This window comes from Oratosquilla oratoria, unplaced genomic scaffold, assembly GCF_046742065.1.
Source record: "Oratosquilla oratoria isolate Oo_2021 unplaced genomic scaffold, ASM4674206v1 SCAFFOLD107, whole genome shotgun sequence".
NCBI lineage: Eukaryota > Metazoa > Arthropoda > Malacostraca > Stomatopoda > Squillidae > Oratosquilla > Oratosquilla oratoria.
Genome location: NW_027467464.1, coordinates 405001 through 420377, shown reverse-complemented (window position 1 = coordinate 420377; position 15377 = coordinate 405001). Strand labels below are relative to the sequence as shown.

Here is a 15377-nt window from a genome sequence, read left to right as displayed (position 1 = left end):
GTGGAAGCGGAGACTTACTATTTGACAGTGTCTTTGCGAGGAGGCTCCATCGATAAGTAGAAGCAGAAAAGAATGTGAATACATTTTCAACAACAAAAAATAAATAGAACAAATACTTTTGGACAACATTCTGCAGTAAATTTTCCTACCCAGTTGTTGGAATGGGCAAAACAATATACGAGTACTCCGCAAATTTACACCTTTCCTTGATGATGGCCTGTAGTCCGTTGTATTCGTCACTCATATTACTAGCATTGTCATAAATCTGGCCTCTACAATCTTTGATGATGATTTTCCATTCTTTAAAGAAATCTAGTAAGCTGTTAGCAAGATCTGCAGAACTATGTCCTTCCATCTCTAAAAACTTGATCGTATAATCAAAGCAAGGTGGTCAATGTGTGCTAAATCTGGTGTTGAATCCAGTGAAATTGAATAATACTTGGACTTTTTAACTTCACTGGTTGGTCAAGCACCTTGGCCCCGATCAGACTAATAAACTCTTCACACACATCTTTGGACAGATATGAAGTATGACCTTTTCCTTTGTTCCCATGAGCATTTATGTGCTCAGATAGAAATGGGTCAAACTTGGCCAGCAGTTCTAACAGTCCAAGGTAATTACCATTCTTTGAAGAGCCAACAGTTTCATCACTTCCACGGAAAGGGAGACCTCGTTCAGCTGAAAACCTTATAACTTCTACAACACGATCAAGCACTTTTCGCTAGTACTGTTGTTCATTTTCCATCTGTTTGACAAGTACAGCATCAACACGTTCACCCTTCTTCTTCCGAGCTAACAAGGCAACAATAGCTTTCTTGTGCACAGTACTTTCTTCGTGTCGAATCAGTCCAGTGTTAGCATTCTTCCAATCATCAAAACCTTCCTTGGCAAACTTAGAAGGGAACTCTGGGCTCATAACTTTGCATGGAAAGCAAAATAGGCAGCTTTGGCTTAGTGAGTAGCAGAGCCAACTTCTTTCTTGTTTACAATTTGTAAGTTTGTGAACCCTGTTAAAGTAAGATATCCGATAAAATTTTGCTTTATTTTCACTTTTATAGTGTCTTTTGGAGGAAGTAAACTCACAGTCTTTATTTTGGTAATCCTGGCTTCCTTTACCAACCCAGTATTCTTTCAAAACCTTATCAAATTTTGGTGGCCACTTTCCTAGATCAGTGGAAAAGCTGTTTTTGTTCTCCACATCTTTTGAAACTGGTGTTGAATAAATTGTTTCTGTATTTTGCTCTTCTTCTCTACTGTGTACCACTGTTTCGGTTTCTTCCAAATTATCATCCTTGAAACTTATCCTCTTCATACTGGTGGTATCTTGACCTCAGCTTCAAGTTCAACAACACTTTCATCAACTGATGTTGAAGGATGGGAATGTGCATCTTGAGGTTCAGATGTGTCAGTGTCACTAGGTTTTATCTTGAAGAAAGTAGCCAACTCTGGAATTTTGAACACAGCCACTCTCTCCTTCTTCAATTTGTCCTCCTATGCTTTCCTTTTAGCACTACCAGACGGGTAACTGCACTCAGAATCTAGTTCACGATTTGCCATTAATTTTTCTGGAAAAAATGCCAAAATTAAAAGAAATGCATAGAAAATAAAATAATAGTCAAGTTATTGTAAAGAAAAATATATAAAAGCCAATAATTTAAGATATACAATAAGCCAGTTATTTCATATTTCATAGCTTGCCAGCTACGCAATATGCAATAACCAACATAAATACAACCTAACATGACCTAACCAAACTTGGCTGAGCATTTAAGCAATTACAAAACATTCATCAATTATTTATGTAATTATTTAATTAATCATTAAGTGATTATTAGACGGCGCCACCCGAAACCTCACTTTTCTCACCTTTCTCGATACAGTAAAGAAGAATGTTTCTAAGAATTCGATATTGTATTATGGCTCAATGGCTTAATGGCTTAAAAGCATTAATGGCTTTCTTTACATAAATATAACCTAACATAACCAAACTTGGCTGAGTATTTAAGTAATAATTATACGGCGCCACCCAATATCTTAATTTTCCCACCTTTCCCGATGCTGCCTAAGAGTATACAGTGGAGAGGAATTTTCCCAGAAATTCTGTATTGTATTAATCTGAACATTTACTGTTGTTTTTTTCTGGCCATGAAAAAGTTGGATATTTTCAGACTTTCTACGCCAGGCATGTCAAACTCAGTCCCCCGAGGGCCATATTATTACGTTTAAGTTGTCATGAGGGCCGCTCTTGCTTCAATTAATATTATCTAACAAAATGTCATTAAATGCAATTTATTAGACAGAATTGTTGACAAAATAATATGCAACTTACAGAAAAAACAAGAATCACTTACAAGGTTGTAAGATTAATAAAACACGCACAACTGGCCGACTGTTTTCACGCTACAATTTAACCAAATACCAGGGAGTTTGAAGGATTTCTGTTGCACGCGTGGGGCTAACAGCTTATCATTGGCCCAATTAAAATGTTTGTTGTCCTCATGTTTGTACTTCTGTGTGCAAATGCGAGTGCGATTGTTCATATCCCCCTATGAGTAGTTTTCCAGAGTGCTTCTACATTTGGATGCGTAAAATAGACGCGACTATATGCATGTGATATGCATATTATTTTTTAAATTTACAAAATCAATTGATAAATCTACTGTTAGTCCGTTAATCCTCTTATTATCTTATTATACACTGCTCTATTGAAATATTCTATATTTTTATATGTTGATATAAAAACTCCGGGAAATTAGTAACTATTTTGTCTAATGGCAAAAAACTTAAATATTATTATTATTTTTTTACATCCACCGTGGGGACCCCTGAAGCGCGGTGCCTGTAGTACGTGCTTTATGTGCTACTAGGTTAAACCGGCACTAAATTATTATTGCAAAGGTTACGCACACAGACTGCGCCTACTATTCTTTCTGCGTTGGCGTTGGATGCCTGACGTACGATTTCCAAGTTCTCCTGGGTTAATGTATGAGCTGTTTCGGACCACCTGCAAGGTTCCAGGCGGATATACTCCCCACAAACTACGAAGTTCCTGATGTTTGAAGCTTGTTTCAACTTCCTTCAATACCAAGACGCACTATGGAGATTTAGTTGCGCTTGATGTCATGCGATTTCTATTAATCTAGATGCCATCAAACCATCATTGACCTCCGTGACCCACGTTTTATGCAGTTAGTATTTAAGAGCTTTGGCGACATCCAAACGGATCAGAGTCACTCTGCATTCTTTTATGATTGGAGACTCATCTATCACTCAAAAGAACGATGATAATTTTTAATTTCTGCTATCCCCCCGTTCTGCTGCCCTCTATCTTTCCTTTGCCATCTCTACGACTCAACCTCTTTGGTGCCATATTGCCTTCAAGGATAGAAGCGTTGTGTCCCCGTTGGTTGAAGAAACTCCAGGTGCTTTTAGTCTCTTCTATTCACAGTTTGTACAATCTTACAGGAACATTGCCCGGAGGCTCTCCCTCGCCCAAACTGGCGGTCCACCAACCGGCCTGGGCGTCCTAGGTCAATATAGGTTGTCCAATTCCAAGAAGACACTAAATCCGTGACCTCCCCCTAAACATACACACACACCTTCGGTAAGGAAGGGATGAAGAACTTCTTGCCAGCCGGACGGCACTGAAAGCCCCCAGGCTGTTGTATTCATTACCCTGAGAAAAAGAGATAAGTTGATATATAGACAGATAGATACCTAGATAGTTGAGATTTGTTGTGGGCAACCCTGAAAGTGTTTCCCCTCGGGCAACGGCTTCACATGAAGAATCATTAACTCTAATCTACGGGAGAAAACTCGCTCATCATGAGAGATAATCTCCTGTGTAGAGCAGGAGGAAAGAAGAGAGGAAGGGAGAGAGGGAGGGAGGGAGTGAAGGCTGGGAAGAGGGAGAACAAGAGTGGGAAGAAAAAATCATCCTGCCATCTCCTTCATTTATGCCTTCATTTCTGGAGGACACACGACCATCACCATCGCCACCACCTGGAGCGACGTTCCCACGTCGAGAGGGAAAATCCAGGATCTCCACCCTGAGCCTCAGCCTGACCCTCCCCCTCCCTTTCCTCATGCTGCAGGTTCCTAGCTGTGTTCCAACCACTCAACGACACCGCGACGGACAACTGCCTGGTCAACGTGGCGCCCCTCGGAGACCGGATCTTTGCCTTAACCGAGACCTGCAAGATGCGCGAGATCGACCCGACGACCCTTGAGTGTATCGGCAAAGCGGCAAGGAGACCCTCTCTTTCTTTCTTTAATATTGCATGACATGGCATGGCATGGCATGGCACGGCATGGGATGGCATAGCACGGCATGGCATGGCGGGGTTGCATAGCAGTGTTGCTGGTCGTAGGGGTGGTAGGGATAGGGAAGGAGAGAGAAGGACCACGTCCCTAGCGCACCGCGGCGTACTGGTGGCCGCGTGGGGAGGAGTGGGGGATGGTGTGGTACACAGTCGCCCGGCCAGCACTCACGTCAAAAATGAGGCAAATCCGTGTGTGTTTCTCGCTGTGTACGTGTTACTGCCAGTGAACAGTTGCCAGATGTCGCTAGCCATTTATAGAATCGTCCTGTTTTCAAAAAAGGATGTGTTTGTTGGATAATCATTTCACTTTGTGTTAAATTAATAATTAACCATTAGACTCTATAGGTAACGTTTATTCTAGTTCTAGTTAGGTATATAATTTCAAATATGATAATGATGCCATAAGATAGCGCTGTGCAGGAATTTGCAAATAGAAGAACGTGTATCTGCAAACATATAGTCACGTGCTGGGAGGTTGGTACGATGCATTGCATGTAGCTAGATATTGTAGGCCCTTGTGGACACTTAGTTGTAAGCCGAGGTATTTAATATATACTATAATAAGGAGCAATGTACCTCTGTGTATACTTCTTTCTGTGTGTGGTTGTGTACGTAATGTCTGACAAATAAGATACGCCGGAAAAACGATCTTCTAGAAAAAGTGAAGATGAAAATAGTGTGATTCAAAACTTAAACATTAAACAAGACTAGGTAATAAAATCCTTATATGTCATTGACAGTGACTTGGATGCGCTTTTGGTTTAAAATATAACAATTGAAAATGTTATATCAAAAGTAATCGCCTAAGCAACGAAATAATAAATTTATTTCGAAAAAATGTGCATTTTAATTTATTAATAAATAGTTAAAGGAGATCGAAATCGAATAACACGCAAATGAAATTACTGTAATAGCAAGCCATAAATGATGGAATTCTTTAGAAGTAACTGTATTCTAAAATAAAGGCAATTACCTAGAGAACATTTATTTGAATGCCTCATGCTAAATTGTTTTCATTAATTATTAGTTAGTATTTATTTGTGATTGATTTGAAATAAGTTAGGTATAGGAAATGAAACAGTAATATGGAAACATCAATGTATTTTAGCATTTGGTACATTTTTTAATATGTTTAAGGCTAAATTCCTTTTCCTTTTTGTTATCTTGCCTTTCAGTAAGGCAGCTTTGCCTCTTGGTTGGCCAAACTGACGCCTAGCAATGGTCGTTGGCTGACAAGGAATTTTTCTCTTTGCCGCCCCCGATGCCTTAAAAATAGTGCAACCTGCAGTCCGAAGGAAAGTAGTAACCTGCGCAGGATTTCTGCAGGCTTTCAGCCTCTGTTCAAATACCGCAAAGGAGCTGAGCATGCAGGTGCTTTTAGTTCTCTTTAATTCTCTATTGATCATGCTTGTGAACTCATCAATGCTGGTGTCAATTGATTGATTTTCATTTGTTGTCTCTGCGGAGGTTTCGATAACGACAGCTACATCTCCTTACTCATCGTCACATGCAGCTGGTTCTTTATTACCATGAGATACTGCATTAACAGGTGTATCAGCAAATAAGCCATCGAAAAAATTCGATGTCGGCATCGGTTTGTCGCCGTATATCACCTTATACAAGACTTCTTTTTCAGCAACAGTGCAGGCGTATACTGTAGTTGTGGAAGGCGAACTGCGCTGTACTGCGACGCTGCTAATTGATGTTTGCAAACGCTTCCTGTGTTTCCACAGAGGCAGCTGCACATGCCGATTGAGAGGTCCACATTGTAACAAATGCCCTCTTGTGAAGCTGACTTAACCGTATAAACTGTTCCTCCAGCATGAGTGACAGCGCACATTGGAATGGTGCTGGTGGAAGGTTTGCAAGAACTGTCCTTTTTGAGGAGGACATCTGACAACCGTAGAGGAAGGTAATTGTTGTAAACGTCAGCCATTACCAACAGCAGCTGTGCACCGTTGTGTGCCTTGTTCCTGTACACAATTAGGAAATAATAATTAAAATTATGAATTTGTTAATTACAAGAATTCCTATTATTAAAAATTTACATTAAAATTACGCTCAAATCTAAGGCTAAAGTAAGTGGGTTGCATACATCAAATATCTAAAATCAAGTATCCCCTACCATACGGTGTCGCACACGTAGGCGTCATGAGGAGCAAGTGGATTAGCGACGCTACCATATCGGAGTCTTGATTATATTTATTGTAGTCGCCCCTGTGTTTTTACATTCTCCCTAATCTGCTCTTAATCCCATTCTCTGTGGTTTTCAAAATTCACGGGTGAAAGAGAGAACGATCAATATAAGCGGTGACTATATTTTATGATGCGAGTATTATTACGACACGTCGTACGGCTGGCAGCTGATGCTGCCCGCGAGATTTAAGTCCCGTAGTGAAGTGGAGTTGCTGCAATCCAAAATCAGGAGTCAAATGACATATAAGGATTTTATTACCTAGTCTTTTTTAATGTTTAAGTTTTGAATCACACTATTTTCATCTTCACTTTTTCTAGAAGATCGTTTTTCCGGCGTATCTTATTTGTCAGACATTACGTACACAACCACACACAGAAAGAAGTATACACAGAGGCACATTGCTCCTTATTATAGTATATATTAAATACCTCGGCTTACAACTAAGTGTCCACAAGGGCCTACATTATCTAGCTACATACAATGCATCGTACCAACCTCCCAGCACGTGACTATATGTTTGCAGATACACGTTCTTCTATTTGCAAATTCCTGCACAGCGCTATCTTATGGCATCATTATCATATTTGAAATTATATACCTAACTAGAACTAGAATAAACGTTACCTATAGAGTCTAATGGTTAATTATTAATTTAACACAAAGTGAAATGATTATCCAACAAACACATCCTTTTTTGAAAACAGGACGATTCTATAAATGGCTAGCGACATCTGGCAACTGTTCACTGGCAGTAACACGTACACAGCGAGAAACGCACACGGATTTGCCTCACTTTTGACGTGAGTGCGCCCGGCCACCGTTCACTAGAGTGAATTCTCCAAAGAGCATCACCAGTGGCGGATCCAGGATAAAAAAAATTTCGGGTGAGGGGGCTAACTTGAATTTTGTAAATCTAGATGACACTTTTTTGGGGGGGGGGGGGCTAACCTGAATTTTGTAAATATAGATGACACTTTGGGACCTAAATATGAATAACACTTTTAAACAGATGGCACCCCTTCGGCGTTAGGTAGACCAAGGTCCCCTGAACTGGGTTCCAAGAGGTCGATGACGCATTATTTTTTCCTGCCTTGATCTTTATCAGTCTCGCTGGTTATCTGAAGGTAACAAAAGTTCTTACTTCCTAGATGCTTTGAACTTCCCTCAGCAGAATAAAATCGCCTGGCGGCAGGGTGAATGAGAGTTACAGAGCGAATCAGTCAGCGAGGGGGCTATCGCGAAAGTATATGAGTATAATTATATGAGTATATATATACTCATATATATATATATAAGCATAATGTATATATATATGTATATATATACATATATATATATATATATATATATATATAATGTTACCTCAAAAATCGAACGTTTCTTACCTTAAACATATCAAAAACCGACCACAAGTTTCGAAAAATTTTGCTTTAAAAAATAGAACAAAAACTCAAATATCAAACAAAATTCGTTAATCACGTGAGCACCCAAAAAGCTCCTCGACCGTTCGATGCTGATGCTGGTAAGTCGAGCGGGAGAAGCTCGGCATCAGTCTTAGTTTCATCGTCGTCGCGTACACTTGTGTGACATTCGTCAGTATTTGTGCTTATACGTTCGCCCTTAGTGAATAGCTATGAGTCCCAAAAAAAGAACAAAAAAGTGAAAAGTGAAAAGTGGCTCGCACTACTATTGAGCTAAAAAAAGAAATAATAGAGAAACATGAAAGGGGCATTCGTGTGTTCGACTTGGCAAGCGAATACAATATCCCAAAATCGATCATTTCTACATTCCTTAAGAAGAAAGAAGTCGTTAAAAAAGTAAATGTGGCTACGGGAGTGAAATCGCTAAGCACTAGAAGGAACCAACTGGTGGAGGAGATGGAGAAACTATTGCTTATTTTTGTAAGAGAAAAAGAATTAGCAGGGGACGGTTTAAGTGAAGAGTTAATTTGCGAGAGAGCTTTGGCGACTTACAACGAGTTAGAGAAGGCTTGGATAACCCGGCAATTCTTCAAGGAACGGGAAGATGTTTTTGCCCCTCAAGTAAAAGCGTATCTCAAGGAAAAGGGCTTGCCTAAATATTGCCTTTTAGTCATGGATAATGCCCCTGCCCACTCCCCTGCTTTAGAGGAAGTTATCAGCTTCGTTAGATTTTATAACGATTAAATTCCTAAACCCCCCCCCAATACGACACCGATTCTTCAACCCATGGATGAACAGGTCATTCAAAAAAAAAAAAAAAAAAAAAAAAAAAAAAAAAAAAAAAAAAAAAAAAAAAAAAAAAAAAAAAAAAAAAAAAAACAAAAAAATGTACACGCGAGCCCTTTTCCGCAAGTGTTTTGAAGTGACGAGTGACACCAACTTGACCCTTAGAACACTTTGGAAAGACCATTTCACTATTCCAAGTTGTGTGAATCTCATTGATATGGCATGGAGCCATGTCCATGACAAACAATGTGGCCAGAGTGTGTCCCAGAAAGAGGTTTTGAGGGGTTTCAGCCCGATGCAAATCCTATTATCAAAGACGTCACTGTTATTGATTATATTTTGTCTATGGACAAAAACAAGAGCCTTCAAGTTCAAGCAGAAGACTTGTATGAGCTCGTTGAACGTCACACTGCAGAGCTCAGCACGGAAGAGTTCATACACCTGCAACAATAGCAACAACAGAGACAGGTGGAAGAAATATCACCTGGAGAGGAGGTAAGGGAGGAGGCTTCGAGTGCTAAAATAAACGAACTGGGTGCTAAATGGACTAAAATACAGGCTTTTGTTGAAAAATGCCACCCCGATACCGCAGTTGCCAACCGTGCAGTGAACATTTTCAACGATAACGTCATGACGTACTTCAGAAAAATCGTGCAACATAGAAAAGTGTAACAAACATTAAACATATTCTTCCTTAAAGAAAAAAGAAAGCCTACTCGAGACGACGACGAGTCTCCAGAAGAAAAAAGACAACGTACGGAAAGAACACATGAATGGCAATTACCGAGTTGTTTTATGGAAGGGAACTCCCTTCCAAGCAATAATTTCCTCCACCTCTCCTTTCCCTCTACACCAAGCCCTTCACGTACGCCATCGCTTCGTAGACGAACAGGTATGTGACGTATTACAATACAGCATTATTACTTTTATTATATATATATATATATATATATATATATATATATATATATATATATATATACACACACACACACACACACACACACACACATATATATATATATATATATATATATATATATATATATATATATATATATATATATATATGTATATACCAAAGGTAGCCCCCCCCCCAAAAAAAAAGGCATAAAAACCATTCCCACCCATTACATCCGTAATACACTCCACTTCCCTTCACCCTCTATCCTCCCTCTTATCTTGGCATCTCCTGGATGACATTCCACTGTTTCCCAAAGCTCCTTTTACCCCATCCATCCATCTCATCCTAGGTCGTCAATGTAACGGCAATAAATTTCAAGTTTTTCAAATTTGCTGAACACTTCTTCTTCAATGCGACCCATAAAGAAATTTGCAAACAGGACTCCAAGTGGGGAACCCATTGCGGCGCCGTCTATTTGTTGATATTTCATACCGCGGGGACAGATGAAGGGTGCTTCTGTAGTTCAGCAATGGAGAAGGCTACGGAGTGTGGACTCAGGCATTGGAAGCTTTGGAGTATTAGTGTTGTGGAAAACACGATCAATAATATAGTTGATGGTACGCTGAATTGGAAATTTATTGCCATTACATAGACGACATCTTCATAAAGACTACACACAATGAAGATATAATATTACTTAAGAACTTCCTCCAAGATGCCTTCGGTTTAACCTTCACAATAGAAAATAGCGTAGAAGGATCCATGCCATCCCTTGACATTCTCGTTAAACAACAAGAAGAAAAATTCGATACAGACACCTATGTACCTACAAACACAGGCCAATGCATGAACGGAAGAAGTGAATGTCCACAAAGGTACATAAATTCCACCATCAGTGCCTATATACGCAGAGCTCTTACTGCAGCACGTGGATAAAAGTTTACACAGAAATAGCAGGATCCACACATGTACTTTTAAAAAACGGAAAAAAAAAAAGATATGGAGACTATCACTAAAAAAAATATTGACCGATGGTATCACTCCCAACAAGATACTACAGAAAAAAGAAGACATTAAAATATACTATCGAGCCTTTTTCTCCACGGCATACAAAGAAGATGAAAGAATATTAAAACAAATAATAAAAAGAAATGTCAAACCCACAAATCCCGATAAGAGAATAAACGTAGTAATATATTATAAAAGCCAGAAAACCAGCCACCTATTACTACGAAATAGCCCAAACATAATTAAAGAACCAACTCAACAATCGCATGTCATCTATAGGTTCACTTGCAAACGAGGGAACTGTGCAACCCTCCCATCCACCTATGTTGGCATGACGACTATGAAGTTGAGCAGACGTCTTAGTTACCACCTTTCGTCTGGAGCCCCAAAAACCCACTTACGCCAGGAACATCACGAGAACATAACGAGACATATGCTCACAGAGAACACAGAGATCATCACAACATACCCGAACACACGCCGCCTCCCCATACTTGAAGCCTTAAACATTAAAGAATTAGACCCTAATCTCAACATACAATCATCAGACCTGCAAGCACTACCAAGCATTAGAAGGAACGCAACCCCTAGTGCCAGCCAATCTGAGACTAGGAGAAACGAGACAGACGATACAATCACGCCTTAAATACCGGCCAGATCACCACAAGCCAACATTCCGATCTCTCCCACCGTAAAGACAAGATCCACATCCACGCCACTGAAGAAGAGTCTATGTGACTTGAAATCGCGATATGGCAGCCCAGATGACCTCCTATGGAGAAATCATCTTACACCTTGCAAGAGAGAATAAGTCTATCTTGCGTAATAAGGAGAATATCCTTAAGAAAATTCAGCATGCTGAATTGCCTATCACTTTTAATGAAACATGTCTGAGAGAAGATCTCCTGCCCATATATACCCTAAATGTATATATATATATATATATATATATATATATATATTTATATATATATATATATATATATATATATTTGTGTGTGTGTGTGTGTGTGTGTGTGTGTGTGTGTGTGTGTGTGTGCGTGCGTGTGTGTGTGTGTGTGTGCGCGCGCGTGTTTGTGTATGTGTGTGTGTGTGTGTGTGTGTGTGTGTGGGTATGCGTGTGTGTGTGTGTGTGTGCTTGCGTGCGTGCGTGTGCATGTGTGTGTGTGTGTGTGTGTGTGTGTATGTGTGTGTGTGTGTGTGTGTGTGTGTGTGTGTGTGTGTGTGTGTGTGTGTGTGTGTGTGTGTGTGTGTGTGTGTGTGTGTGTGTGTGTGTGTGTGTGTGTGTGTGTGTGTGTGTGTGTGTGTGTGTGTGTGTGTGTGTAAAAGTACGGTGGTGACATGTACAAGGAGAGGGAGTCGCAGCAAATTGGAAGTGAGTATTAAGTGAGAGAGAGTGAAGGGAGTGGATAGCTTTTAATACTTTGGTGTGAATGTGGAGGGAAAGGGAGGAATGAAAGTGGAGGCAAAATGTAGATTGAGAGAAGCAAGTAAATGCCTTCGGGGATCAAAAAGTGTAATGAGAAATAAACATTTGGAAATGGATGCTAAGAGGAAATTATATGAAGGGTTGATTATGCCGACAGAACTGTATGGGGCAGAAATATTGAACATAAGAGAGGAAGAGAGAAAGACTTTAAATGTGTTTGAGATAAAATGCCTGAGAAGTATGCTGGATAGAGTGAGAAACGAGGTGAGGAGAGCGGGGGTTGATAAAAGAGTATTGGGATGGCTTGGACATAGGGAAAGAATGAGTGAAGAAATATTAGTAAAAGAGGTGTGGAAGGCAGAGGTAGAGGGAGTAAACATGAGGGGGCCAACAAGGATGAGATGGATGGATGTTGTAAAAGGGGCATCGTAAGAGAGGGGAATGTCTGTCGAGGAAGCAAGGGAGAAGACAGAAGATAGGGGTGAATGAAGAATGGTTGTGTATGACTGACGCTGTGGTGTATGGAAGAGAGTAGGTGGGGGATGGAGGGGGGATGGAGTATGTATATATATATATATATATATATATATACATACATATACATATATGCAAAGCGTGGCAGATTATATTTCGAGCATATTCTGTTGAAAACGACAGCAAATTAATTGAAATGAAAGCTCTCTAGCCTTTGAAAAGTACATTTCTGTGGAAAAGAAGAGGGGAAGAAGTAAACTTCCAATATACATCAGGAACTTGTATTAACAAAATTAAGCATGCAATACATGAAATAAAACATAACAAAAAACAGCAGAAAAAACAAGACGTTTTGCATATATTTCTACATATTCAGTTGGAGTGTAGACATGTAAACAAGGAATTTGTATAAATACGAAGTAAGACACTTAGAGAGGTCATGGTTGACTCTCCTCAGCTTGGCTGGCGCTATTTCGCTGATACCTCAGCCTAGCTGATCGTTTTAGGCATGAGTTTTGGGCCTCCGTGGGGTGCTTGTTTGTATTTTGAGCCTCCGTGGGGTGCTTGTGTGTGTTCTGAGCCTCCGTGGGGTGCCTGTGTGTGGGTGTTTTCTGAATTTGGGGCTCTATTCTTGTGGTTAAATATCTTCTACATGTAGGTTTCATGCTGGGAAGGAGAAAGAAATCATTAACTTGTACATTAATAGCAGCTTGTATGTCTATCATGATTATATCCTCCATGATGGTCAGGCGTTGGAGGTCCTCCTCTACGAAAGAACGCGACAAATTGTCTCTCACAATTTATCTCAGGAACAGGAAGACATCTTCTCTAATTCTGAGAAACAACACCGCCCCGAAACCTCATGAAATTCATCAATCCTACGTAGTGTACAAATTCACTTGCCCAGAGGAGGACTGTACGCCCCAGTCTACCTACGTGTGAAGTACAACTACCACCCTGTCCAAATGAATCGCCCTCCACCTTCAACGAGGAGGACCTAAACACTACCTTTGGACCCATCACAGACGCCATCTCGACAGGGAAACCATGATAAGTAATACAGAACTTGTCGCAGAGAAGAGGGACCTCCAACGCCTGACCATCATGGAGGATGTAATTATAAAAGTTACACCCTGATATCAATGTACAAGTTAATGCTTTCTCTTCCCTTCCCAGCATGAAACCTACATGTAGGAGACATGTGATTACAAGAATAGAGCCCCAAGTTCAGAGAACGCCCACACACAGGCACCCCAAGGAGGCTCAGAAGACACACAAGTACCCCACGGAGGCCCAAAACTCATGCCTAAGACAATCAGCTAGGCTGAGGTAACAGTGAAATAGCGCCAGCCAAGCTGTGGGGAGTCAACCGTGACCTCTGTAAGTTGTCTTACTTTGTATTTGTACAGATCACTCGTTTATATGTCAACACTCCAGCTGAAGATGCAAAAAGAAATGCGAAACGTCTTATTTTTTCTGCTCTATTTTATTTTTGTTTTATTTTCTGTATTGTGTGTTTAATTTTGTTAAAATAAATAAGTTCTCAATGTCTATTGGAAATTTAATTCTCTCCCTCTTTTTTCCGCTGTAATATACTTTCCGAAAGCTTGAGAGCTTACGAAAGAATTTAATTTCTAACTCATTTGTTGTTGTGTCTAAATGAATATATATATATATATATATATATATATATATATATATATATATATATATATGTATACATATTTCAAATCCATAAAAGCCCCAAAACATCCTTACCCTTTCCTATAGCTCTATCACATATCTGTCTTACCACAAAAATCTGATGTACACAACCCCTACCTGTCTGAATCCACACTGTTCCTCACCAACTCCCTCTGTTCCTCTCCTAATCCTCTCAATCAAGACCCTTCCATAAGCCTTCCCAACTACACTCAACAAACTGATCCCTCTGAAACTACTGCACTCATACTTGTCCCCCTTTCCCTTGTAAAGCGGAAACTACACAGGCACTCCTCCTGTCCTCCGGCACTCTACCCTCTCTTAAACAAAAATTAAATAACCTCACCAGCCAGTTCACCATAACTGTACCTCCTTTTTTCAGACATTCTGCATGGCATCCATCCAACCCAGGTGCCGTACCTGCTCTTATTATCTGAACAGCTGTTTTTACTTCATCTTTCCCTATTTCTCCTCCACTTTCCTCACTCATCACTCTCATTTTCTCAGCGCTTCCCACTGCAACTACCTTTCCCTCCCTATCCTCCTTCACATTTAGCAACTCCCTAAAATATTCTGCCCACCTTTCTCTCACTGCATTCTCTTCCATTATCCTCTCTCCATCTGCACCTTTTACCTTTTCTTCTCTACTTGATTCGCCTCCTCTTCCTCTTTTAATTTCTTTCCAAAACATCTTTTTATTACTTTAAAAAATTTCTGCATACTCGTACCTCATTTCACATCTGCTCTCCTCTTTGCCTCCTTTATCTTATGCTTGACCTCCCTTCTCTTTACTTTGTACCTCTCACATGATTCCCTCGTCCTAATTTGTTGCCACTCTATGAATGCCTGCTTCTTCTCTTCTACACCCTTCTTTGCTTCCTCATCCCACCATTCACTACCCTTCCTTCTATTTCCTCCCGCCCTCCTTGTTCCACATACCATCTTTGCACACTTTATGACTCTCTCCTTGAACCATCCCCATTCCTCCTCCATTCCTAGCTCTACTCTATCCTTCACTCCCTCCCACTTCTCTCTCAGGTTCTTATACTCCTCTTTTTCTTTCTCATTTAAGAAGTTCACTCTAAGTACCTCCCTACCTTCTGCCCTTTTCCTCTTTCTCCACCTATTCTCCAC

General features: G+C 40.1%; 1 protein-coding gene across 4 annotated transcripts in view; it reads left to right on the top strand.

Moving 5' to 3' along the window:
- The window catches only part of LOC143022513 (beta,beta-carotene 15,15'-dioxygenase-like), a 139083-nt gene that overhangs the window by 67093 nt on the left and 56613 nt on the right, over window positions 1-15377 (top strand). Inside the window, exon 4 of one of the 4 annotated variants that reach the window (XM_076180760.1) lies at window positions 4096-4246. The exons of the other annotated variants lie outside the window; for them this stretch is intronic. Within the exon in view, the coding sequence (XP_076036875.1) occupies window positions 4096-4246 (151 nt within the window). The remainder of the gene's footprint in view (window positions 1-4095; window positions 4247-15377) is intronic. 4 annotated transcript variants of the gene reach the window in all.